The 26,939-nt window shown below is 43.0% G+C and overlaps 1 protein-coding gene across 1 annotated transcript; it reads right to left on the bottom strand.

Annotated features, from left to right (window-relative positions):
• Window positions 1-624: 624 nt before the first annotated feature.
• LOC143283795 (arylsulfatase B-like) lies at window positions 625-22,042 on the bottom strand. Its single transcript, XM_076590166.1, has 9 exons — window positions 21,926-22,042; window positions 20,753-20,855; window positions 11,152-11,392; window positions 9,889-10,068; window positions 8,901-9,141; window positions 4,567-4,833; window positions 4,032-4,179; window positions 3,095-3,257; window positions 625-1,775 (listed from the first exon to the last, which is right to left on the bottom strand). Exons 1-9 carry the CDS (start codon window positions 22,040-22,042, stop codon window positions 1,475-1,477), a joined length of 1,761 nt encoding a protein of 586 aa, XP_076446281.1. The 3' UTR covers window positions 625-1,474.
• Window positions 22,043-26,939: the final 4,897 nt, after the last annotated feature.

Raw genomic sequence — 26,939 nt, forward strand, 5'->3', positions numbered from 1 at the left:
AAACATCTCTCTCTGTGCCACATCATCGGTTAGTTCCCTTTCATCAAAGAAAGCGGACTCCTCCTCACCCCCACCCACCCACCCACCCCTACAAATCATTATGGCCTCTTTTCCTTTCTCTGATTTCCTTTGTCTCTGTCTCTTCTTCTTCTTCTCCTTCTTCTTCTTCTTCTTCTTCTTCTTCTTCTTCCTACTCCTCTCCTTCTCTACATCATTCTTCTTCATCATCTTCTGGCTATCATTAGTTGTCAATAATGTTGGATATACCTGGAGACAGCTGGAGAGAATAGCCCAGGACAGAGGACTCTGGCGGACTGTTGTCGGCGGCCTATGCTCCAGGGGGAGTGATGGGCCTAAGTAAGTAAGTAATGTTTCAGTATATGCATTCTGAGCACTGTTCATTATGACAATCTCTCTCTCTCTCTCTCTCTCTCTCTCTCTCTCTCTCTCTCTCTCTCTCTCTCTCTCTCTCACTGCGATGTGCGCTGCCATGCCCAATCGTTTGATGAAATTCGTTCATGGTTACAGGAAGAACGCCAAGAGTTCAAAATTTAGCACCGAAGTTCTTTTTTATATCACGACCACACAGTTCCATTCACTTGCAAACTCATCCAACACGCTGAATCTTTTCGTTTTCTTTTCCTTCTTTATTTTCCTTCTTCATGTAATCTCTTAAGATCAATCAAAGAGATGGCACAGAAACATAAACTAAATGAACACGGCGTCCGATTACCTTAAAAGCTAACAGAAAACTCCAAACATTTCTTTTTCACACTAGATGTAGTCTAGGCAACTTGATCAACGAATTTCAAACATTTACATTTATTTCCGGTGTTATTGATTTTCTCTTATCGAATAAATCCTGCTTCTCTTCCACAGGTTTGGGAAATTATTACGGGGCATCGGGTTGGGGTTCTAAATGGGTCTACTTTTTTTTTAATATGAATACTGAATTCAATGAGGAAAGCTGACTGCTGTTTTCCTTTTCTTCATCTTCTTGATAATGGTGTATTTCTTAACGCTCTTGGTTCCATTTTACTTTTCTTTTTTTTTCGTCCACTCCTTTGACATAAAGACTGACAGTTACTCGCGGGTTGTTTTCTTGTTTGTTTGTTTTTTTAACAAAACATTCGAAATATCATCTTCTTTTGAATTCCTATGGACAAAACTGCCAGAATGAATTACGTGTTAGCAACGATTTACTTTTGGGGGGAAGGGTGCGGGGTCCGTGTAACGTAGAGGCAGGTGGGGGCGGGGGGACAATATATTTCTTTCCTTTTTATTTTCTCCTCATTTCGAATAAGACACTTTCCTGGTAACTCTGGAAAGTTTTTGAATCGTGGGTTTTCACCCACATGACTGGAAAAACAACTCGATCATATCCCATGTTATTTCTATTGAATGCTCCTGGCCTCATTTCGACTTCTTTTTTTTTCTCCCCCACCTTAATTTATCGCATTCGACCGTTATCTTCTTAACAGCCCTTCACATTGAAATACCCTCCATCCTTAAATCCGGTGCCTGCCAAAGATCCGTAGACGGGTGGATCTACCTCCTCTGCAGTGAGGTTTTCCAGCTTCTGCTTCATCATCTGGAAGATGTCTGGGTTGGCCAGGGCTGCGTCCGGGAACCTGTCTCCTTCCGGCACTCTCTCGTCGGGATTGGTGTCCAGGTTGTACAGGTAGTAGGCCCCGGTGCTGCGGTACCCGGCCTTCCTTGGGTCTTCCTCTTGCTCGGCTGGGGGGCGTGGGTCCAGGTATCTGTAGCCCACTTCACTGGAAAGGTAAATAATACGTAAATGGCTTTTGTTGTTGTGTTTCCAGTTCGAAGGTGGTCAAAATATTTGATGGGGTTTGTGGGGTTGGTGGGTAAGGAGCACTGACTTGAAGTTGTGTACCTTGTGAATGGAGAGAGTTACCACTCTTTACTATTTGTTAATCATTTCATCTCCATGCCTAAATGATTGTTCATTTCCATTTCTAAATAGGTGTGTTTATTATACACGCACACGCACATGCACACGCTCGTGCACGCTCTCACGCGTGCACACACACACGTACACACACACAACCTCTCGCACGCATGCACACACACACACACACACACACACACACACACACACACACACACACACACACACACACACACACACACTCACTCACTCACTCACTCACTTCATTTCTTTTCCTGGTGGATACATTCACAGGAAACTCATATTTGCCCATCAACATAGCATTCAGAAATGAATGTGAAATAATCACAAGATCCTCCATTAATTCAGGAAGTGTCCGGGCTTGTTTGTTTGTATCTCCTAATTTTTTGCACACAATCTTATTAGGAGGCGTTATAAGCAGCAACGGTTTGAAACGATGTACAACAGAACATGTTTGTTGATTAATCGCCCTCTGCCCTCCAACCCCCCCCCCCCCCCCCCCCCCCCCAGCCCATATCACCCCTCTTACTATCTCCTTCAGTTTCCAGTCATACCAAACGCGCATCGGGAGGTACGTTACAATGCATTTATCTCTTCTGTCTGTTCTACGTCGCACGTTGTAGACCAAACTGTGTCGTCAAACACTGTTTATGTTTGTATTGTATATTTCTTTCCCCCGTTGTTGCTGTGTGTTACGTGTCAAATGAATGATATATGACAGGACTCGGAGCTTCTTTTCTGTGGAACTTTGTGGGTTTATGTCTCTGTACTTCTCAGGACTCGGAGCTTCTTTTCTGTGGAACTTTGTGGGTTTATGTCTCTGTACTTCTCAGGACTCTGAGCTTCCTTTCTGTGGAACTTTGTGGGTTTATGTCTCTGTACTTCTCAGTTGCTTGTGTGCAAAACTGGCGGAAGGAGATGCGCTAAAATGAAGCACAGGCTTGAAATTCTGTGTCTTGTCTCTCTGAGAGCACCGCCATCAATACTTCTTTGTTATTTATCATTTTTCCAACACCTGTTAACTTTCCCATCCTGTTATTATTGCTTGATGTGTCATTAAACACAAAAACGAAGCGTATGGCCTGCATTGTTCTAAATTGCAACAACTGTTCCAACTCATAACTAAGAAACAATAACAGCAACAAGACAATAAAGACTTACTAAGGAGTGGCATTGGTGTAGATGAACTTGAAGTTGGCCGTGCCATTCTTGAAGCGGATAGCACCCAGCTTTCTCTCGCTGTCAATGTTGTAGACCATCCAGTGACGGTTAGTGGGGTGTCCGAACTTGATGTAGGGCCAGGCACTCATTCCGTCCATGTCATCTGCATTGAGGAGGAGCAGGAGGAGGAGGTCTGAGTGTTGTCGATAGGATACGGGTCAATGCAATGATGAAGATGATAAGGACGTGGTTTGAGTGTCATCAATATGATGTTGGTCGATGCAATGACGACGGTGATGATGATGTTGAAGAGTAGGAAGGGGAGAAGAAGGAGGAAGAACAGGAGCAGGCTTGAGAGTCATCGATATGATATCGGTCAATGCAATGATGAAGATGATGAGGGAAGAGGATTTTGTCATCGATATGATATCGGTCAATGCAATAATAATGAGGACGAGGGGGTGGGGGGTGAGGGGGAGCTTGAGTGTTACTGATATGCTGTGGGTTGAGGTCTGTGTTGGAATTGTAATGGTTACTTTAGTCGTTCTCTCTCTCACTCTCTCTCTCCCTGATAGCTGACCTAGTTACAGCAGTTCCCTGTCCAAGATGACGACGTCTCTGTAATTCCAGTTTTTTAACATGACCCCGTATACATGACTGCGAAGGCACCAAAGAGAAAATGCGGGGGGGGGGGGGGGGGGGGGGCGCTGGGGGGGACGGAGACAGACAGACAGACAAACATTTAGAGATAATGACAATGATAACGGCAGGTCATTCAACAAGACCATCATTAAGGGATTATTGCAACTTTTCCATAAGAATACATCTTTTGTAACCTTACTACACACATACACTAACAAAAATTGTGTTCGGGTGAACCCACCATAGAACTACGTCTTTTGAATGACACACATGAATAGGGCAAGACTGGAAATACCTGGCAGCACAGACAGGTCCCCTCCAGCAGCATCCATCAGGGTGGGCAGGACGTCAGTGACGTGAATCAATCCGTTGTACTCTCCCTTCGAATTACACGGGTTCAGAAACCTTGGGGCTCGGAGCAAGGTTCGAACCCTCGTTCCTCCCTGTACATGTGCGAACACAGACACAGAGACAGACACAGAGACACAGACGCAGGCACACACGTCTCCCCCACACGCACACAACACTCACACACACACACACACACACACACACACACACACACACACACACACACACACACACACACACACACACACACACACATGTTCCAGTTCAGTTATTTTTTATTTCATTGTCCCCAACTTGGAACACAGACGATTTCAACACAAATGCTCACTTATACATCCACAGACACATAGATACAGAGAGAAATGGAGATTACACACACACACACACACACACACACACACACACACACACACACACACACACACACACACATTCACTCTCCCCCCTCCACACACCCCTATCCCCCACTCCCACCTCACCTCGTATACCGTCTGCTTGTTTCCTCTCAGCGGGTAGTTACCAGCACCGACATTCACAGCACCTCCGTTATCGCTCGTGACGACGATGATGAAATCGTCGATGACGCCCAAGCTTCTGAGGGTGTCAGTGATGTTGCCGATGCCTTCATCCATGGCCGCCACCATGCCGCAATAAATGCGGCGGTCGTTTGTCACGTTTTCCCCTTTGATCATGACGTATTTGGGCAGATTCTTACAGCTGGTATTATCAATATAACTTTGTGGCACCTGGAGAAAGAAAAAGAAGGGTGGGGTGTGGGGGTGGGGGTGGGGTGTGGTGGGTGTGGAAGCAGACTCAGACGTTTTATTGAAAAGCCATAATCCCGTGAAAACAGAGATAAGGAAGCCGCATATCAAAAAGTAAAGAACACATAAACCATAACCCATTGAAACATTCTGAAGAAATAAGGTGCAAATCGTTTTACGTAGTTTCATGCAACTTGAATGGATAAGATCATTGATAACATTTTTGATTAAATATATTTTTCTCCGATATTCCTTACAGACTTCAGCCTCAGTTGATTCTTTACATTGTGGACAAAGCATATCACATGTGTTTGAATGAGAGAGAGAGAGAGGGGGGGGGTAAGACAAAATAGAAAGAAAGGAAAGGGAGAGGGACAAAAGTGGATGAGGTGGACAGCGAGTCATTACACATGTACGCACACGTTATTTTGTACGCACATGCTCGCTCATGAGCGCATAAATACAGACATACGATCACCCACCCACGCAAGCACACTCGTACAAACGCACGCACGCGCACGCACACACGCGCTCAGGCACACACATACGTGCTGACTCACGCACAGACTCACTTTCATGCTGTCCTACGCTGTACTGCATAAAAAAGGTGACTTGAATCAAGCTGACAATTACCGTGGACTTTCTCGGCTGAATATTTGCACAGATTTATATCAAATAAACGGCTTACGATATGGAATGAAGCACGTGTGCCAGAAGTGATATGTAGCTAACAAGCTTGTTTCAGGCATAAACGATGATTCACTGAGCACGTACTAACTCACATGACTTTTGTTCAAAGGCAACTATCAAGACACAGAAAACTTTATGTTCCAGATTTTAAGATAATCTTCAAGTCATTAAGGAGACACAGTGTATAGTAAATAGTAAACTTTAAATTGAATCAGAGGCAAATTTCTGACTTCACTGAAAAGTATATGTGTTGGTGTGTGAACGCGCCGGTGCTGATTTAACATAGGCTTTTCTTTGTCCTCGTGGTTTAAAACAGGGTGAAATGTGTTCTCCAGCCTTGTTTTCATCGTAATCAACGAGCTCACCAAAGACACAAATGTTAACCACCGGCGCGGAATTAAGATATCCTGCAGGTCTGGACGACGGTTGCCTTTCTGTCTGATAATCTGTTTGTTTCTGTCACCTGTGTGTACCAGGCACGTAACTGACCGTCCCTCAGCCCCTTAGATAACAGCAGATATCAAAAACTTCCAAACGGAAGCTGAGGCAGTCAGAGTGAGAAAATGGCGATCCATTCACTGTACCATTCACCGCCAAATACTCATCCACAAACGCTCCTGTCTTAACTCTCTCCATACGAACGGCGAAAGAGACAACGTCAACAGCGTTTCACCCCAATTACCACCATCAAAATATTGCAAGTGGAAGGCTCTTATACTGAAGAGGTGAATGTTGACAAAGAATACCACAATTCTGACGACGGAAGCTAAAGGTTGGGTCATTCAGACACTCACTGGACATCCGAGGGGTCTGTGTAGAGGAGAAGAGAGGACTGGCCGTACTGAGTGAGTTAAATCACTTCAAGACAATGCAAAAATTTAGCATTTTCTTGCTCGCTTGTCTGAATGTAAATGTACAAAATATTCATCTTCAAGTCACTGATGAACTTTTTGGTATTTCTAAACATCCTGTTCTCCCTTCAACAATCTCTCCATCTGATCTTCCTGATGAATTCTGCGAATTCTTCGATCAGAAAATTTCTGACATTCGCATTGAACTAGACTCCACCAGTCCAGCTCCTGACGGTCACTCAGATACTTTCAATGGCGTCCCATTGACTGCATTTGAATCTGTCTCCGAGAACACAATCCGTGATTTGCTTGGTCAGTACCCCACTAAATGTTGTGGTCTGGATCATCTGCCTGCTGATCTGTTTAAACTGTGCTCAAATTGGCTTCTTTCAGTTATCACAAAGATTGTAAACATGTACACTCAGCCACTTTCCGACATCATCAGTGAATATCGATGTGATTTTCACAAGTTCGCAGATGACACCCAACTCATAAAATTTTCTTCCCCACGTTCTTTCGCTATCCTGCACAAAAACATTAAGATGTACCTTGTTGCAGTGAAAGAATGGATGCTGACTGACAAACTCAGACTCTATGATGTCAAAACAGAAGCCATGCTTGAAGGCTTTAGGCCTCTGCTTGGTCATGTTTCGGACCATACCTTTACTGTCTGCAATGCTGTTGTCAACTTTCAAAATTCTGTTAGAAACCTAGGTGCATGTTTTGATTCAGTTCTGTCCATGCATGCCCATGTCAATAATTTATGTAAAACTGCAAACTTCCAGCTGAGAAAAATCCGTACCATTCGACCGTATCTGACTGTTGAAGCAATCTGTCAGCTTGTCTGTTCATTGATTCTCAGTCGCATTGACTACTGCAGTTCACTACTCGCTGGTTTGCCTTCTGATCTGATATCACGCCTTCAGATGATCCTGAACAATGCTGCCAGAATCATTTTTGAAAAGTAAAAAAAAACAAAAATCATGAATGTAAGATTTGTGGAATGGATGGGTGAATGATGAGGAATTAAAAAAAATTGTTGGAATTTAAAAAAAAACCCATGTTACCCCTCTCTAGCGTCAACTTTATCGATTGCCCATCCAGTACAAAATTCGTACAAAATTGCCACATTAGCATATCGCTACTTTGAAGGTTCTCTCCCATCTTACTTAACTTCTGTCCTTCACATTTACACTCCATGCCGTTCTCTCAGGTCTTCTGGAGAAAAGCGCCCTCGAGTCCCCGAAGTCTCTTCAAAGACATTTGGTCAAAGGGCTTTTCAGTAGTATCAAGCACCTTCTGTCTGGAGTTCTCTTCCTCTGGAACTCTGGCACTCACCAACTCTGTCCTCTTTCAAAGGAAAACTTAAACCCACCTGTTCAAAATGGCCTTTGGATGTGACGAAGCTTAGTCCTTTGTATGTCTCTTCCCAACCTCTACACTCCCCTTGTGTTCCCCTCTATTGGTGTATTTCTGTAGTCTGTGTGCTTGTGGGTTGGTGTATGCTGTGTGTGTGTGTGTGTGTGTGTGTGTGTGTGTGTGTGTGTGTGTGTGTGTGTGTGTGTGTGTGTGTGGTGTTTTGTGTGCCTTTTTCCTGCAATTATTCATATCTGCAATTTGTAGTATTGTATTGTTGTATATAGATTTTGTTTTTCCATTCTGTGTCCTCATGTGCTCTTGTGTGGTACAATGCACCATTGTATATGTATTGTCTCATGTCATGCACTTAGAGCCCATTTCACGGGGAGTTTTGCGCCATATGAGAACAATGTATTATTATTACTATTATATTATAATATCACTAGACTCCACACTCAGCTATCTGGATTGTGAACCTTGAAACTCAAATGTTGGTTGTTTTAGGAATGGTGGCCTTTCTCGCTGAGAATGGTCATATGGTAATAATACGCAACTGTCAATATGTATAAATTCGTTGACATTATTCTCTCTAATCGACTGTCACTGCTTTAAATGACCTCTGTAAGCGTGCTCGGAAGGGTGTAATAGCTTGAATAACACTTTGGTCAAATGGAGAGCATTCGTCGAATATATTTTTCAAATTGTTTGACTGTCAGATTCAGCCAGTTCTAATATAAGGAGCATAGGTATGCAGTATGATTAACAACCACGATACCATTGAGAGAATCCTCTTGTCACTCATGAAATATTTTCATATATCAGCCACAGAATTCCAAAGCATTCTGGCTTACGCGTTATGAATTTGGCAGGCATTCTGTTACTATTGTGACTGTGCAGCGTTTTAAAATCCCAGGCACGCTCTCCCATAATGCGTTTACTTTTCTGCTTCACTGACATGGGTTATAACTACTCTCCTCTGCAAGCTGTTTTTGCCGTGTGTTAAAACAACAATAACAACAAAAACGACGACGACGACTACCACGATGAACCAAAAGGTTCAGAAACACGCTGATTTCTTTCTCACAGCGGTTGTCAAACGAGACTCATCCAAGAGGCGAAACTCGCGTGAGGCCCCTTCCTATCACTTACCATAGCAGGCTTGTGGGGCACCAGATAAGGAACGTACACGAAGACGGGCTCCTCTTTTGTGGTCTCATCGCCAAAGTGCTTCTCCAGCACGTACTGCGTGTGGTTGGAGACCAGATGGGCTGAGTAAGTTCCGTTGGCCGCAAAGTAGACTTCGTTGTTATAGTTCCAGTCATAGAGCCCGTTTGTTGTAAATGTGAAGTGATTGTCCGTGTTGAAAAAAGATCCGAAGTGGGTATCGAACCTGTGCACATTTGAAAGAAAACACTGGGGGTGGAAGGTCATATACGTTCACATGCACGCGCACGCTGTTCATGAGTATGTGATCTATGACGCCAAACGAATTACAAACTGTACTGTAAGTACTGGTACTGACTCGGTTAGGTGTTGGACTTGTGATCCAGTGTTCACCAGTGAACAGGGTTCGAATCCCCATTTCCGCATGGTGTTGTGTCCTTAGGGAAAGGCACTCTACTCCGATCTTCCTCACTCCATCCAGGTGTAAACAGGTTCCTGACGTGGTTGGGGAAGGTTAAAACAGCCGAAGGGGAGGACTGGGCCCCGCCTTCCTATGCCGAGCCACTAGACAGAGTGGGCATGATTTCACTGCCCCACTGGCCATAAAAGGTTATAAGACGTTATGTTTTGTTTTCAAACGATGATTAGTTAAAAGCAGTCAGGAGTCTGTTAACCCACGTGGTTAGATAAGCGATACATATATGGTTTTCTCTAAATCCAGACTGATGTGGATGAAACAGTTTGAAACAAACAAACATCAATGATTCAGTTCAACTTTGCTCTGATAATCTATAAATGCTAAATACAGAGAGAGGGGAAAACAGACAGGCAGAGATAAAGAGAAATTAAGATAGACAGACAGAGGGACAGAAAAACATGGAGACAGGGAAACCAAAAGATTTACAGGTAGAGACGCAGAGACACACAGAAGAGTTTCATGCAATATGTTGATTTCAACGGTTGCCCTTCTCACCCTCTGCCAATGGGAGTGGCGTTATGGTTGCAATGTCCAAGGTGCCACTTTCCCACCATGTGGGTGTGGTACCCAAGATCTTTGAAGTAGCCAGGAAGAATCTTCAGGCTCATGTCCAGGGTATTGTTAGTCACCCTGTTGAACACCCGATTGCTCTGCAAGCCCATCTTGTACGGGTATCTGCCATATTGATTAAGTGGTCAGTGAGTCACTAGATACATCTGCAAAAAGACCAGTTATATAGACAAGTCAATGGTTTCTGTGTCTCTCTCTCTCTCTGTATATACACAATACATAAATCCCCTCAGCTCGTTATTTTCGTTTGTTTGCATTTCAGTATTTCTCTCTAAATTTTGTTTTTCATCCTGCTAAAGGTTTGCTTTTTTTTATATGAGTGTGTACAACACGTATAGCCATATGTATATAGGTTGGTGGCCTTACATTAAAACATTCTGAATTCTGAGTTCTGTATATACATAACACATATACAATGCATATGTAATATACATACATACATACATACATACATACATACATAGCTCACTCTTCCATAAGAATGATACCACACAAAAAAGGTGGGAAAATGATAGGTCACAAATTGAAGAGCAAACGCTATGTTAAACCCAAACTTCGCATGTGTAGGTTAACCAAAGGCGAAAACCAAAGAAGAGAGAAGGCAAGAAAACCATTTCAACATGAAAAGAGAGGAAGAGATAGAGAGAGATGTGGAATGACAGACGATAAAAAATAAAGTACACACATTCTGGATTTGCAGACACAATGTAGATCATGATATCGAACTCCAAGCACTGTTCATATAATAGAATTTCAACTCAAGGCGGCGACAAAAAGGACTTAAAACAACAGCACCACCACCACCAACAGTTGTAGTAGCAATAGCAGCAGCAGCAGCAACAACAACAACAACAACAGTAGTTACAACAGCACCAACAAAACAAAATGAATGAGTTTCTTGGCTAGGAATAAACGATTTTTGTGCTTAGAATCAGCCCGTAAAATCAGGAGGCTCTGCGAAACGCAAACGCTTTCAGTTTCCAATCTTCACTTGGTAACTGCTGATGGTTTAAATTTCTTAAAATATTCAAGCAATGGAAATGCAGACGCATGTGTGTGCGCGCACACACACACACACACACACACACACACACACACACACACACACACACACACACACACACACACCATCACCACTACCAACAAGAACAGCATCAACAACAACAGAAGCAGCATCCCAATCGTCACCTGGCCGTCATGAGAGCAGCCCGTGCGGCAGTACACTTGGGCTGATTGTAGAACTGCATCAGTTCCAGACCTTCTGCCCTCAGCTCTTGCAGCCTAGGGGTGGGGATCTGAGCATACTCGCTCCAGCTCACGTCCCCCCAGCCCCAGTCGTCAGCCATGATGAAGAGGATGTGGGGCTTTTTGCCCCAGCACACGGCAACCAGTGCCAGGAACAGCAGGATGGCAGGAACCACTCTCATGGCTGGAGGAATAGGGAATGTTTAGATCAGAGTTCATAGAGGAAGAATTGTGTCAGAGTTCATACAGGAGATTTCAGGTCAGACTTGGTACATGAAAATTACGTCAGGATTGTTGAGGAAGATTCAGACAGAGTTGATTCCGGAAGACTCGGGTCAGAGTTCATTTAAGGGATATTCATGTCAGAGTTGATACCAGAAGGTCCAGGTCAGAATTCATGCAGGAAGAATCAGGTCAGAGTTAAACAGTCAGGCTAGCTGATTATTTTTGGACTGTTTGTGTATAGCCTATCTAAAGAAGTTTATAATTTTTGGACTCGGTGTAAGTCCACACAAATTACCTTCAATCAAAATTGTCACATTGGCTCAAACATGAATTACAGAATCTAATGAAAGCCATTGAAATAGCTGGTTGCTAATATCAATTCATACCCTGCGCATTTTATTCGGATAAGCTGTTACTTATACAGCCTAACAAAATGAACCTAAAATAGTTTAGGTCTTGACCTGTTATAACTTGTTTCTGGCCTGCACTGAACACACATACGGCAAACAGCCTCTCCACAACGAAACATGCACCCAAAACCAGATCACACACACACACACACACACACACACACACACACACACACAACCTACTGTTACTGCTGTTGGAGAAGATGTGTTTTCAGAGCAGACTTTAAAGATTTCAGAGAGACAGAATGACGCAAATTTTCTGGTAGTTCGTTCCACAATGACGGAACCTGGAAAGAAATAGATCGTTGACACTGTTCCTTCTTTTTTCTTTTTTTTTTAACAATAGTGAGTTTTAAAAGCCTGGTATCAGAAGCAGAACGAAGGTGACGAGTTGGAATGTACAATTCAAGGATGTACATATATATCATAGATAGATAGATTTTCTTTTATTGACGAAAGGTTATTTCAAAGTTATAGATTTTGTGGCTAGTCAGATTTTTTTTCTTTAATAAATGAAAAAGTAAAAACTTTTGTCTTGTCTTGTCCTTTCGTACCTCCTTTCTTTCTTGCATGTAAATAATATACAATCAATATACCACCAACAAATCCTGAAACTACCAAAACTCACTTACTCGCAAATAGTCATTTTAGTTCATATTGGAAACGGATGAGCTGTTGAGAATTAATCTGGAGGGGAAAAGGTGGGTCTTTAGACTGGATCTGAAAGATTGCAGCGAAGATGAGTGACAGAGAGGCTGGGGAAGTTGATTCCAAAGAAAGGGGGCTGTCACCGTCAAGTATGGATGAATTAATGAATGAATTGTTTATTTACATATTGGGCATAGCTCCCCCGTGAAGGGGTATTTAAACACCAACAAAAGACAATAAAGTAATTTGTATTTATTATTTGTATTTCTTTTTATCACAACAGATTTCTCTGTGTGGAATTCGGACTGCTCTCCCCAGGGGCAGCGCGTCGCTACACTACAGCGCCACCCTTTTTTTCTTTTTTCTTTTTTTTCCTGCGTGCAGTTTTATTTGTTTTTCCTTCGAAGTGGATTTTGCCAGGAACAATCCTTTTGTTGCCGTGGGTTCTTTTACGTGCGCTAAATGCATGCTGCACACGCGACCTCGGTTTATCGTCTCATCAGAATGACTAGCATCCAGACCACCACTCAAGGCCTAGTAGAGGGGGAGAAAATATCGGCGGCTGAGCCGTGATTCGAACCAGCGCGCTCAGATTCTCTCGCTTCCTATGCGGACGCGTTACCTCTAGGCCATCACTCCACTAATTTGCTGATAACTAAACAATGGAAACAAGACTAGGATATGGCTGATTCTCTAAATATGTAAACCTGCACACAAACAAAGAAAGATTTCGTGTAACATCACGTATTGTGCATAACATTGATAAACTATTAGATGTCTGTAATATCTAGGATGGATATATTTTTCCAGCATCATTGAATTTTGGACAACCATGAACAAAGTGTACATCATCTTCTTTTGCAGTCCTGCACAATGGATATGACAAAAAAATCATTACATAATTTATATTTGAAACGGTGCACATTCAAGTCCGAAATACCAACCGAAATCGTGTTGTTACATATTTCAAAAGTTCGTTTTGAAATAATATGTGCGATCCTCAGTACAACCAAATTTCCATACAAACTGAATCGTTCACTTATATTAATGTGATCATTCCACTTCTGCCGCCTGCAATCAATCAAGAAACACACTTATCAATGAAGAAACACACTTATAAAACCATTCATATTGCCAACACCTTGATGTTCCCAGACATCACAAAAACCATTCCCACACAAACAAATGCGGACATTTGAAACCCATTGTTTGTTTCCATTCACATTTAAGTCATATAACATTCTGTACGCTTTGTAAGGAAATCAAAAAGAATCCCCCCGAATTAACTTGAGACAGTAATGAATACAGCTGACTGCAGAATTCACGTATATAGGATGTATGTCTGTCTCACCATATGTGTTCGCGTATCTACGCATTAATACTTTATAAATGCTACTTAATGAATTGACTTGCAATGAATCAGTTTGAAAAAACAGCTAAAAAAATTGTTATTAAGAACATGAAGCTTCCTCATGATAACACAGCAATCAAAAAATTCTGAAAGTTTGCTTCGCAGTCCAGTTGGACATTTTGATTTGATTAAGTTTACAGTTAACTGTGTTCTTGGTTCCCGCTCCTTTGTATATGTTTCGCTTTTTTTCTTCCGTGTGTGTGTGTGTGTGTGTGTGTGTGTGTGTGTGTGTGTGTGTGTGTGTGTGTGTGTGTATGTATGTCTAGAATCACACTATGTGTATAGACGTTAAACTGAAGGACACACGCACGCACACTACAATGCATTTTTGTTCTACTAGCAAGATCTTTGCACGCTGCAGAGCAACTCAAACGTGTAGAAAAATATCCCTAAGTACTTATTAACTGCAGGCATTGTTACACCATTACAGACCCATCTCTTTGCCGCCACTTAAATACACCCTTTCTAAATACAGTTATATCAATTTTATTCATGTTTACCTTCAATTGAAGTGAGGAAGCAGCACTATACAGACTGTTTAACTGACTCTGATAATAAAACAACATCATCAACCAACAGGATGATAACTGATTCCAAAGCATCATATGAGAAAGTACCACAATGCCTTCTATTATCAATTATTTGCAATGCTAATTCATTTACAAAAATAGGAAATAAAGCAGGTCTATATACGTCTCCCTGTTTAACTCCTGCTGTAAGTTTAGCACCATATCTTACCCTACATTTAATATTTTCGTACATACATTTAATGCATCTAAATAACTTACCTTTTATTCCGTTTCAACCAGATAGGCCTCTGTTGAAAGAATTAAAAGCTTTTTTTCCAAATCTATAAAAGCAACATAAAGTTTGTGGTTGTAGGAAAACTTTTTTTGGACAAGTACTAATAGGGTAAACATATGATTCACTTTTGAATATCTTTCTTAACTCCTGCTTGGTACTCAACTGTAATATTATTCTATCCACTCTCACAATCTACTGTTAATGATAGACCTAAAGATTCTGCTTCTTACATCACTATCAGAAATACTTCTCTAATTGTTTGGATATTTTCATAGCAAGTAAGACTTCTTCTTTTGAAATAGGACGATTCGTGTATTCATTCCTGTCGTCATCAGACAAATTGTCATCACACATTTCATTACTAATAACTATTTCTAACAAGTATCTAAAATGCTGGAACCACTTGTCAATTGTAATATTACTTAATGTTGGTTTCTTCCAAAATTATTTCTGGTTCTTTGCAGATGAAACAAGTTCATCAAGCAAAATATTGTTAAACTGTTTTCTCTTCCTCTTTTATAAGTTTTTATATTCCAGCCGGGCGAATGCATATTCTTGTTGATATTCTTTCTTTGATGCTCTATGACTTCTTCTCAATAACCTCTTGACACTTCTTCTGCTAATCACACATTCCGGGTCGAATCAATCTTCTTCTGGTCTGTGTTTTAACATATGTATTCTTACACTCCTTGAACATGCTTAAAGCACTGCTGATATCTGTACCTATTAGATTAATAGCATTATCTAACTTTTTATGAATGTCTTCACTGTTTAAAGTTTTATGAAATACGTCTGCATAGTCATTGTTCCATAGTATCTTTTCTATAATCCAAACTTCTCTTTCTAGTTTATTTACAACGATGATAAGGTCTTGTATCTTGCCTCGTGTTGCTCATTTGTGTCATTCTGATCTCCGGAAAAGCAATAGAAAATCAAATTGTTCCTATTTGAGCTCCCGTCTAGATCATCTGTCTTCTTCTCTAGTTCACTGACTCTAGCCATCAGTTCAGAGTTGTTCGTTGGTAAGTTCTGATTTTCTTGCCTAAGTACCCCTACCTCATCCGTAAGGTCTTTCATACCCTGCTGCAGAGTAGCAATTTGTTCTGCGATCTCCCTGATTCCTTGTTCCATATCAGCAAACGTACAGCTCATCTCCGACTTCATTAAGTGAAGCACCGCTATAACGTCCATCAGTCTGGGCTGTTCAGAGGAGGAAGGACGAGGGGTCGTATGTCCGCTGTCGGCGCCGTCCTGTCCGCTGCCTGGGTCTGTGATCGTCCACCGTCCACTGCTGCTGGTAAGTCTGGTCTGTTTCAGGGTGGCCGACCTGGGGCCAGCTTTCTGCTCCACGTCATCGCATTGCAAAAGAAGTCCACCCCAAAACATCAGAGAGAGGAGCAGAACAAGGACAACACCGTCCGCTCTGCACCGGGGTGACAACATGACGATTCTCAAGGCCAACATTTTAGCGGCCCTCTTTGCCAGAAAAGCTTGAAATATGGCTGCAAAGCAACTACATAACAACCGGAAAGCTGGTGATGCCGAAGGCATTATGACTTACAAATCACCTTGCAAGATCTCGAGTCACAGTACTGCTGACATTTTATATTTTAGGAAAATACTGAGACAGTCTGAAATGCGACTTGCACGCAGAAATGCTCAGTTCACGCCCCTACCGTCAAGTATACCCGTCGGAAAAGGGCTGTTACCCCACTGATGAATTCATGTTTGGCGTTACAGATCAGGATGTCACTCACCAGTCTTTCATTTGAACTTTTTCCTCTTAGGATCCTATTACCTTTGGTCATTGAAATCAATTACATCATTGAAAATATATACAAAAAGTAGGAAATGCAGTTAAAACTAGTGTCACGTTGAAGTCATCAGGGCTCGGCAGTCAGTTGGTTGATTTATGTGTTTCAATGTTGCCTTATTCCTACTTCCCCCCACCCCCACCCCACCCCCCTTTTTACTCCTTTTTCCCTTCTTTTGTTTCTCTTTTTCTTTACTGACTTTTCTAACTATTCTTTTCTTTCTTTATTTCCTTTTTATCTTATTTTTTTATCTTCCTGTTCTTTTCCCTTCACTTCCCTCCTCCACACTTTCTTTTCTTTTCTTTTTTTCAGTGGATCAACTTTCAGTAATCTCGTTTGCCACACTTCCACATACTCATGCTTTGTTTTTTGTTTTGTTTTTGTTTGTTTTTGTTTTCGTTTTGTTTGTTTGTTTGTTTGGTTTTTTGTTTTGTTTTGTTGGGTTTTTTGTTGGGTTTTTTTTTGGGGGGGTTGTATTTGTTGGTGTGTTGTTGTTTTTAATCCCTTTATAACTATTTGAACCAATCTTTAATCAATGCGAATAAGAGAGAGAGAGAGAGAGAGAGAGAGAGAGAGAAAGCTGAGAGCAGTGGAAGGGGGCGGGATTTTTCAGAAGACCTATTCTCTTCACCTTGCAGACTCGTAAAATGACAAGTGGGTGTAGTCAGCCACTGGAGTTATATATGGCTATGATTCTCTTTCGGTCCACCAAGGAGATCTCCGTACTGTGCATTTTAATCTGTTCCTTTGACACATGATAAATCTGTGAGCACTGGCCAATCCAACAATACATGGTGGACAGAGACAGTGTTAGAATGGCTGAATATTACAGTTCATCTTTAAATACTCATATTTCGGTGTAGTCTGCCAAGGATAATTTCTGCCAGAAAAAAACGTGTGTTTGCTGATTATATAAATGAATATATACAATACTTTTTATATGAATATTTTATATGTTACTGATTCTTTTTAATTAAGTCATGTTTAATGTTTTGTGTTGAGTAATTGTCTACGTTTGTCTTGCCGCACCTGATGTAATTTATGTTAATGAGATAATAAAGTTCTTCTTATCTCATCTTATCTTATTCTGTAAAGTAAAAAAAAAAAAAAAAAAACAGAAGAAGGAGGAAGAGCAGCAGCAGAAGAAGAAGAAGAAACTGATTCTTATGCCTGCTAGTGCCTGAGTCCTTTCGTGTGCATACGCATGCAGAAGATTAAACACGCACGTTAAAAATCCCATAAACCACGTCAGCTGGAAACAACAACATACCCGACATGCACCCCCCACCAACTTGGCAGTTACAGCCCACGAAAGAATTCAGCCAGGTTAAAGTGTGAAGTTGTAAAGGCACTTTGAACGCTGTCTCCATGGATAATTCATTTCTTGGAAACAGATATTGAACTTTGTCTCCTTGAATAATTCATGTCTTGGAAAGAAATAATGAACTTTGTCATCATGAATAATTCATGTCTTGGAAACAACTATTGAACTTTGTCTCTGAGGATAATTCATGTCTTGGAAACAAATATTGAACTTTGTCTCCTTGAATAATTCATGTCTTGGAAACAAATATTGAAATTTGTCTCAGAGGATGATTCATGTCTGTGAAACAAATATGGAACTTTGTCTCCGAACATAATTCATGACTTGGAAACAAATATTGAACTTTGTCTCCATGAATAATTCATGTCTTCGAAACAAATATTGAACTTTGTCTCCGAGGATAATTCACGTCTTGGAAACAAATATTGAACTTTGTCTCAATGAATAATTCATGTCTTGGAAACAAATATTGAACTTTGTCTCCATGAATAATTCATGTCTTGGAAACAAATATTGGACTTTGTCTCCTTGAATAATTCATGTCTTGGAAATAACTATTGAACTTTGTCTCCGAGGATAATTCATGTCTTGGAAACAACTATTGAACTTTGTCTCCGAGGATAATTCATGTCTTGGAAACAAATATTGAACTTTGTCTCCGAGGATAATTCATGTCTTGGAAACAAATATTGAACTTTGTCTCCTTGAATAATTCATGTCTTGGAAACAAATATTGAAATTTGTCTCAGAGGATGATTCATGTCTGTGAAACAAATATGGAACTTTGTCTCCGAACATAATTCATGACTTGGAAACAAATATTGAACTTTGTCTCCATGAATAATTCATGTCTTCGAAACAAATATTGAACTTTGTCTCCGAGGATAATTCACGTCTTGGAAACAAATATTGAACTTTGTCTCCATGAATAATTCATGTCTTGGAAACAAATATTGAACTTTGTCTCCGGGGATAATTCATGTCTTGGAAACAAATATTGAACGTTGTCTCCATGAATAATTCATGTCGTGGAAACAAATATTGAACTTTGTCTCCGAGGATAATTCATGTCTTGGAAACAAATATTGAACTTTGTCTCCATGAATAATTCATGTCTTGGAAATAAATATTGAACTTTGTCTCTGAGGATGATTCATGTCTGTGAAACAAATATTGAACTTTGTCTCAGAGGATAGTTCATGTCATGGAACCCAATATTGAACTTTGAGTCGGAAGATGATTCATGTCATGGAAACAAATATTGAACTTTGTCTCCTTGTATGATTCATGTCTTGGAAAGAAATATTTGGATGAATATGTCTAAGTCCATCCTTTGTCATGTTTCGTGTATCTTGGGACTCAACTGTGGTCTGAGACATTGTGAGATGTGATTGACGAGCCTGTAGATGCATAATTTATTGATGATGAATAAGGATGTATTGCACTGTATTATATTCTGTTTTATTGCGCTGTACACGTGTGGTTCCATGAGGAACAACGATTCTTTCTTCTTCTCGTCCGTTAATTACGCGATCCTTTAGGAGCGAATTTTGTTAAGTTCGATTCACATGAACCATGAAACAGCTGAGTGCAGGACGTATCTTCGCAGATTAGAACTCAGTTTCGGTCTGTATGTTGACTGCGACCAGCAGGGGGTGGGCGGGGGGGAGGGGTGTGTGTGTGTGTGGGAGGGGGCGTTAGGGGGCCAAGTGAATCACTGGATTTTCCTTTTCTTTCTTGCTGTTGCTGGATTTTTTTCTGTTGTTATTGTTGTTGTTGTTGTCGTCGTCTTGGGCCTAGTATGTGCAGCGATCCCGCCACAAAGGACGTGATTTTTCTTTACCACCGTTAAACAGAGAAACTACACTTCACACAACATTGGGGCGCATCGTCCATCGCTGTTTGATGTTTTGTTTTGTTCTGTCGAGGTTTTGTCGTTGTTGTTGTTTCTTTTGTGTTCTGTGGTTGTTTTGTTGTTGTTGTTGCTGCTGCTGTTTATTGTTGTTGTTGTTGTTTTAATCTTTTTGTTGTATATTATTGTTGTTGGTTGTTGTTATTGTTTATTTTTATTTATCAAGGCATCTTGCTTTTGAGCATATTCTTGAAGCTCTATACCCTTGTTGTATGTTTCGTTTTTTGCTTTTTGTTGTTGTTGTTTTTGTCCTTTTTTTTCTTTTTTCAGGTTTTTTTGTTTACAGTCGTTGAGCAAGACTACAGAAGACTCGGATGGAATTCTTTGGCGGCTTCACGGGGAGTTTCGGAGATCTTCAGTCTTCTCGTCGTTGTTGACGGCATCGTCTCATCACCATCGGAACACCTCCACCAGCCGCAGGTCTATGGCCAGACGGAGCTAAGGCAAATACTGTGACATTTTGTGAATGATTTTTCTTTAACTCTGAAGCTCAAAATCAGGTGACCAAATTATCTTCACTGTCTAGAATCAACGACAGGGAGACAAACAGACGGAATAAACGCAATATAAATAGTAAGTTGACCGGCGCCATAGCCGAGTGGTTAAAGCGTTGGACTTTCAATCTGAGGATCCCGGGTCCGAATCTCGGTAACGGCGCCTGGTGGGTAAAGGGTGGCGATTTTTCCGATCTCCCAGGTGAACATATGTGCAGACCTGCTTGCGCCTGAAACCACATCGTGTGTATACACAAGCAGAAGATCAAACACGCACGTTAAAGGTCGTGTAACCCATGTCAGCGTTTGGTGGGTTATGGAAACAAGAACATGCCCAGCATGCACACCCCCGAAAACGGAGTATGGCTGCATACATGGCGGGGTAAAAACGGTTATACACGCAAAATCCCACTCGTATACATACGAGTGAACGTGGGAGTTGCAGCGCACAAAGGAAGAAGAAGAATAAGAATAGTAAGTTGAGTGGGAGATGGAGTGTTACCTGAGTACCGATGCAGCTGCTGGATTTGATAACTCAGATTTTTGTCAGTTTCTTCTGGATGTCGTTCAACCGGAGAAGTGCCGGAAAAGGGAGAAACCGCAAACTTTATACAGTCGCAGACACAAAGGAGAGGACACGTGGCACCTCGTGTCTTTTTTCTTCTTTTTTTTCTTCCTTTTTATCATCATTATTCTTATTGTCCCACCCCATCCGTTGGGGTGCGTGCTTTCTTAACTGTATCAGTTCGGGCCGGATTAATTCTCTGCCTAATATTGAAACCTGACCATCCCCTTTCAGTTATATGGAATCTTTGGATGAAGGGGACGCATGAATACCTAGACTGGTGAATAGAGACGATAAAAGGTCGATGAACGATCAATCGGGGGAAATCAACATGACAATTGTCACGGCTCGTGGCATTCATTTGTGCGTTTGTTCGTGTGTTTGTCTCCCTTCCCCTCCTCTTCCTTTCCCCTCTCCCTTTCCCCTCTCCCTTTCTCCCTCCTTCTCTCTCCCCCTTTTTGCTCTATCGTTCTCTTGTGTGCTCAGTTCTGTGCCGAACTGAAGCACGTGAATCTGTTGTGATGTGTGTCTGACATGTCCTTAGTCCTTCTCGCTCTGAACTCTTGAGATGAGTTCGGAGTCAACATCGTTTTGAAGGAAAGGTTTTGCTTTGCCTTTGGTGCCGAGCTTTGGAAGGAGAAGGGTCGCTGAGCCAGCAAGCGAGCTGTTGGGTGCCCTCTTGGACAGTCGTGGGGTTCGATTCTTGTGTGACCCCCTTCTGCCTCTGTGCGGGTCTGTGTTCTGTGTTCTCTCCTGGGCCAGTGGTGTGCCTGATTCCTGGTGACAGGTGAGGGGGAAGTTGTATAGTTAGTTTGTCCTCGTGGTATTAGAGTCGTAACTTGTGACATTTGTTTGCATTTTTGGGATTGTTTTAACGGAAATCTTTTAAATCCAGTATTCTTTTATTTCTAGATATTTTGGGGGGAATTGATAAGGTTGTTAAGTGTTATTTTGACATGTATTCGGCTCGATTTATTGTTCCCAATCAGTTGCGTTTGGGGGAGTTTGGACATCCTGGATAGCCTTCGCTTTCTCGGGTATGAGCTGGACTCCCTCGGCGTTGATCCGGTGACCTAGGTATGAATTCACATTTCTCCTTCAAAGGGAAACCTTCAGCTTCACGTCTGCGAAATACTGGAGAATGTGGTCTTCATCTGTGCTGCCAGTGACCAGGATGTCTTCCTGAAACACTGCAACCTGCGGAATGTCCTGCAACAAGTAGTCCATTGTTCGCTGGAAGATGGCTGGTGCAGCTGAGACTCCAAAGGGCAACGAGTGTATCTGAAAAGGCCCTTCTGTGTATTGATGGTGGTCCATTCTTTGGATTGTTCCGCAAGCGGTAACTGTTGACATGCGTGCTTCAAATCAAGTTTGGTGAAAGATTTCCCTCCAGCAACTTTGTTGAACAGGTCTTCAACTCTAGGCAAGGGGTACACATTTGCCTTTGCAACAGTATTCACCGTTACTTTGTTGTCACCGCACAATGCACAGTTCCATCAGGTTTTAGATCTGGCACCACTGGCCTGCCCACGCTGAGTGTTTCACTGGTTCAATGATGCCTTGGTCTTCAAGCCTCTGAATCTCAGCCTCTACCTTGCCCCTGAGTGCTTTAGGCACCGTTCTAGCTTTGTAGAATTTTGGTTTGCAGTTATCGTCAATGTGAAGTGTGACTGGACATGACTTAACATAACCCAATTCATCCTTGAATAGGTTGGGGAACTGGTCACATTCTGACAGCCCAGATGCTGATTTCAGGGTTACTTGGTTCGCTAGGATCGCTGCTTCCATGTCCAATCCCCGAATTCAGTTTCTGCCCAGTAGATTTGGACCACTGCCACTGGCCACGATAAGAGGTAGCATTGCAGATTTGCATTGATGGGAAACTTGGACTTTAGCTTTCCCAGGCAGTGGAATCTGTTGTCCAGTATATGTCCTCAGTTTTGTTTTACATCTAGCCAATGAAATATTCCTACCCCATGTGTCGTCAAAAACTGCATCGTTGATGAGGGTGACTGAGGTGTCAGTTACAAAGATCACAAGTTAACCTTCGACGTGTATAGTGACTGTATATGGCCCATTTCCTCTCTTTTAAGCGTACATCACCACTTCCATCTTCTCATGATCTTCTGAAATGAACTTCTGGGCAGACGATCCAGTTCCTTGAACGACAAACAGTTGCAAAGGGTCCAAACTTCTTGCAGTGATAGCAAGTATAGTTCTTGAAAAGACCTCTTGCAGTGGATTGCGCTTTACCACAGTGGTAACACTTGGTGTTCTGGGTTTGCTCATTACTGGTATTCCCAGGTGCTTTCGAAATGGATGCTTTTCTCTGGATTGTGTTCACAACGGGTGCAGGTGGTAGTTCAGCAGAGCACTCTCAGCGAAGAGCTGCAGAGTTGCTTCGAAAAGGTGGGTTCTTTCTCAGATAAAACCACCTCAGTTGTGGCATCAGAAAGGCCACATACAAATCTGTCTCAAAGTGCATCTTACAAAAACTGTCCAAAGTCACATGTGAATGCCAATCATCTCAGTTCTGCTTCAAAGTCGTTCAGTTTCCAGCTCATTCTGCTTTCTGTTGTGAAATTTGAGCCTTTCACCTATGACAAGTGGCTTTGTGTGACACGTTTACCTTGTGGATAGCAACAAGCTCGTCATGTCTTTGTTGTTGGTGCGTCAGGTGGGCATAGCGAACGTGTACCATGTAACCCAGTACTACCTGCTGCATGTGAAGTCTCCCAACGACGGACCAGGCGGAGGAGGAAACCTTTCCCAATGGATGATAAGGCAGAAGAGGATGACCAAAGGGCAGGGGGAGCTCTTATCCTTGGCTGGAAGTCCTCCTAGAAGACGGAATTCCGAAGAAAAAACTTGCACCTGCCGAGGCCGTCCTACACGTGGCAGTATCTGCACCTGTGGGACTGTGAGCGTCGGTAGGCGAGAGAGTGGGGAAGGGACTGTACAATTCATCTTCACTAAAAAAAAAAAAAGTCACCTGTGCTGGTCAGGCAACCAGTCTAATTGTCGGAACGACGAGCTAGCCCTTCAACACCCAGCTTTCCCAAGCCCTGTGGCGATGGGGAAGTGGTAACGGGGACAGGCAGAGGATGTTGCTGGCAGTTCCCAGTCACGACTCTGCACGCAGGCGGCTGTGGGGTGATGGTCGTCCGCCGTAGACTGGGGCAGATGCGGCGCCTGTATCCTCCCACAGTGTCAGAGCAGCCCTTTTTAGGGACAGCACTGCTGAAAAGAACCAGGAGTCATGCCCTGACTGAGTGCCTAGAATGTTCGCACCCTTTAAGACAGAGACGACAGACCAGAAAGGCGCACAGCGCTCATTGCTAGAATGCTTGATTGCTACCAGGTGGACATAGCAGCCCTGAGTGAAACCAGGTTTGCGGGTGAAACCCAGCTGGAGGAAGATGGAGGGGGCTACATCTTCTACTGCATTGGGAAGCCAGATGGCACCCCAAGAACAGGCGTGGGCTTTGCCATACAAACCAAACTTGCACGACATCTTGACAGCCTTCCACTTGGGATAAACGACAGGCTGATGACCCTGCGTCTGAAGCTGTCCAAGGATTGCTTCTCCACAGTCATCAGCTGCTATGCCCCGACGATGACCAACCCTGATGACATCAAAGAAGCTTTCTACAAGGAGCTCAGCCGCAGCATTTCAGCGGTAGACAGAAAGGACAGGCTGATCATCCTTGGGGATTTCAATGCCCGCGTCGGCGTGGACTTCTCCTCGTGGCCAAAAGTCCTAGGACAGCACGGCACTGGCAAGTGCTACTCCAACGGACTGCTTTTGCTCTCACTCTGCGCGCAGCATGAACTGACCATCACCAACACCCTCTTCCAACAAGCGGACAAGTACAAGAACACATGGATGCACCCCCGCTCCAAGCAATGACACATGCTGGACTATGTGACTGTCCGGCAGAGAGACAGAGGTGATGTTTCCATTACACGCTACATGAGAGGAGCAGTCTCTTGGTCGGACCACCGGCTGGTGCGCAGCAAGATGAACATCAGACTTGCACGCAAGCTCCAACCAGCCAGGCAGAAACCCCCTAGGAAGCTGAACATCCACCGCCTCCCTATCACCAAAGACGTGCTGCAGCAGCAAATCCATGCAGCTCTCCAAGAAATCCCTGAATCGACTGATGTAGAAGAGGTTTGGAGCACCTTTAGAGATGCTGTGTACACAGCAGCAGCTGACACACTCGGCTTTGTACAGAGGAGCCACAAAGACTGGTTTGACGAGAACGACTCTGGAATCTCCAAGCTCCTGAACACACTGCATATACGGCATTAGGATCACATTTTCAATAAAGACTGCCGGAGGAAGAAGGACCAGTTCTTGCAAACCAGGTAACTCGTACAGAAGAGGCTGTGTGAGATGAAGAACACCTGGTGGGAGAGAAAGTCAGAAGAGCTTCAGTCCGCTGCTGATGCTCACGACATGAAGACCTTCCATGATGGTCTCCGAGCTGTGTATGGGCCGAGAGTCACAGGATCAACCCATGTCCGAGCATCGGACCAGCCACCCTCCAGACAGACAAAGATTTCCTTGCCCGCTGGGCAGAGCACTTCAACACCCTCCTCAACAGAGACTCGTCCGTATCTGACGAGGTAATTGCAGCCCTCCCACAGCTACCAGTCAATGACTCGCTAGCTGCCCCTCCCACCAAGACTGACCCGGAAGGACCTGAATCTGACAACGTCAGGAAAAGCACCAGGAGCTGGATGGAATCCAGGCTGACATCTACAAGTATGGAGGCGAGGTGCTGACAGACAAGCTGACCGCCCTGTTCCAGTCTATCTGGGAGAGAGGGGAGGTCCCCCAGGATTTCAAGGATGCTTCAATTGTCTACATTTACAAACAGAAGGGAGATCAAACATCCAGAGATAACCACCGTGGAATCTCTCTCTCCTCTGCATCGCCGGCAAGATCTTCGCCCGCATCATACTGAACAGACTGGTTGACCATGTCTCCAACATAGTCATCCCTGAAGCACAGTGCGGCTTCCACTCAGGTAGGGGCACATATGACATGGTGTTTGCCATATGCCAGATGCAAGAGAAGTGCTGTGAGCAGAACAAGGAGCTCCACGTGGTCTTTGTAGACCTGACTAAGGCCTTCGACATGGTGAACCGCTGTGGTCTGTGGAAGATCCTCCTAATGTTTGGCTGCCCAGGGAGCCTAATCCAGTTGATTGCGTCATTCCATGATGGCATGCAAGTGAGAGTACAGGAAAATACTGACATGTCGGACAGAACACATTGTCTGCATGACAGACAGCAGGATCCCGAAGATTCCCTTATATGGTCAGCTGAAGGAAGGCCACTGCGAACTTGGAAGACCCTGCACCTTGAAGACAAACCTCAAAGCCTGTGACACAGACATCACTTCCTGGGAAACTGATGCCCTTGACCGCTGTCGCTGGAGGATGCTGTGCTCTAGTAGCATAAAGACGTTTGAAAACAAGAGAACGCTGGCCATTAAGGAGAAGCGTGAACGAAGGAAGCAGGTCTCAACTTCTGGAAACGTTTTCCCTTGCAACACTTGTGGGAAGTGCTGCGCATCCAGAATCGGCCTCTTCTCCCATATGATGACACACACTGACAGATAAGCATGTCTGCCTACTCATCCGTCGGTCCGACTTACATCATTTTGTCCTCTTCGCCAGACAACCTACTCACGGCTCGACCAGTGTCACGCCACGGTACGCTATTGGCTGAGCTGGAATCTGTGTTTCTTCTTCGTGGTATTTAATTAATATCTCTTTTGTCGGATCAGTAAACTACAAGTATTATATACTGGCAGAATCGTCGCAATTCCATCTAGTCTATTCCATTTATGTTTGCCTTCGTTAAACTGATTTAACGCAGTTTGTAATTTTCAGATGAGCTCGTTAAAACTGACTCTGTTCAGGTGACTTAAATTAAGATTTTTAATTCATCGTAAATAGTCAACACTTCATTTTATACTCATTAGGCGTTAAGCTCTTTATTTTGCAACTTATCCGACGTAAATCAGTTCAGGGATCATTTAGAAATCTGTCACTGAACACCTTGTCAGAAACACAGTTGTCGTCGGATTTGGCCTGATTAGTGCCGATCT

Source organism: Babylonia areolata, chromosome 7 (genome assembly GCF_041734735.1).
Source record: "Babylonia areolata isolate BAREFJ2019XMU chromosome 7, ASM4173473v1, whole genome shotgun sequence".
Lineage (NCBI taxonomy): Eukaryota > Metazoa > Mollusca > Gastropoda > Neogastropoda > Buccinidae > Babylonia > Babylonia areolata.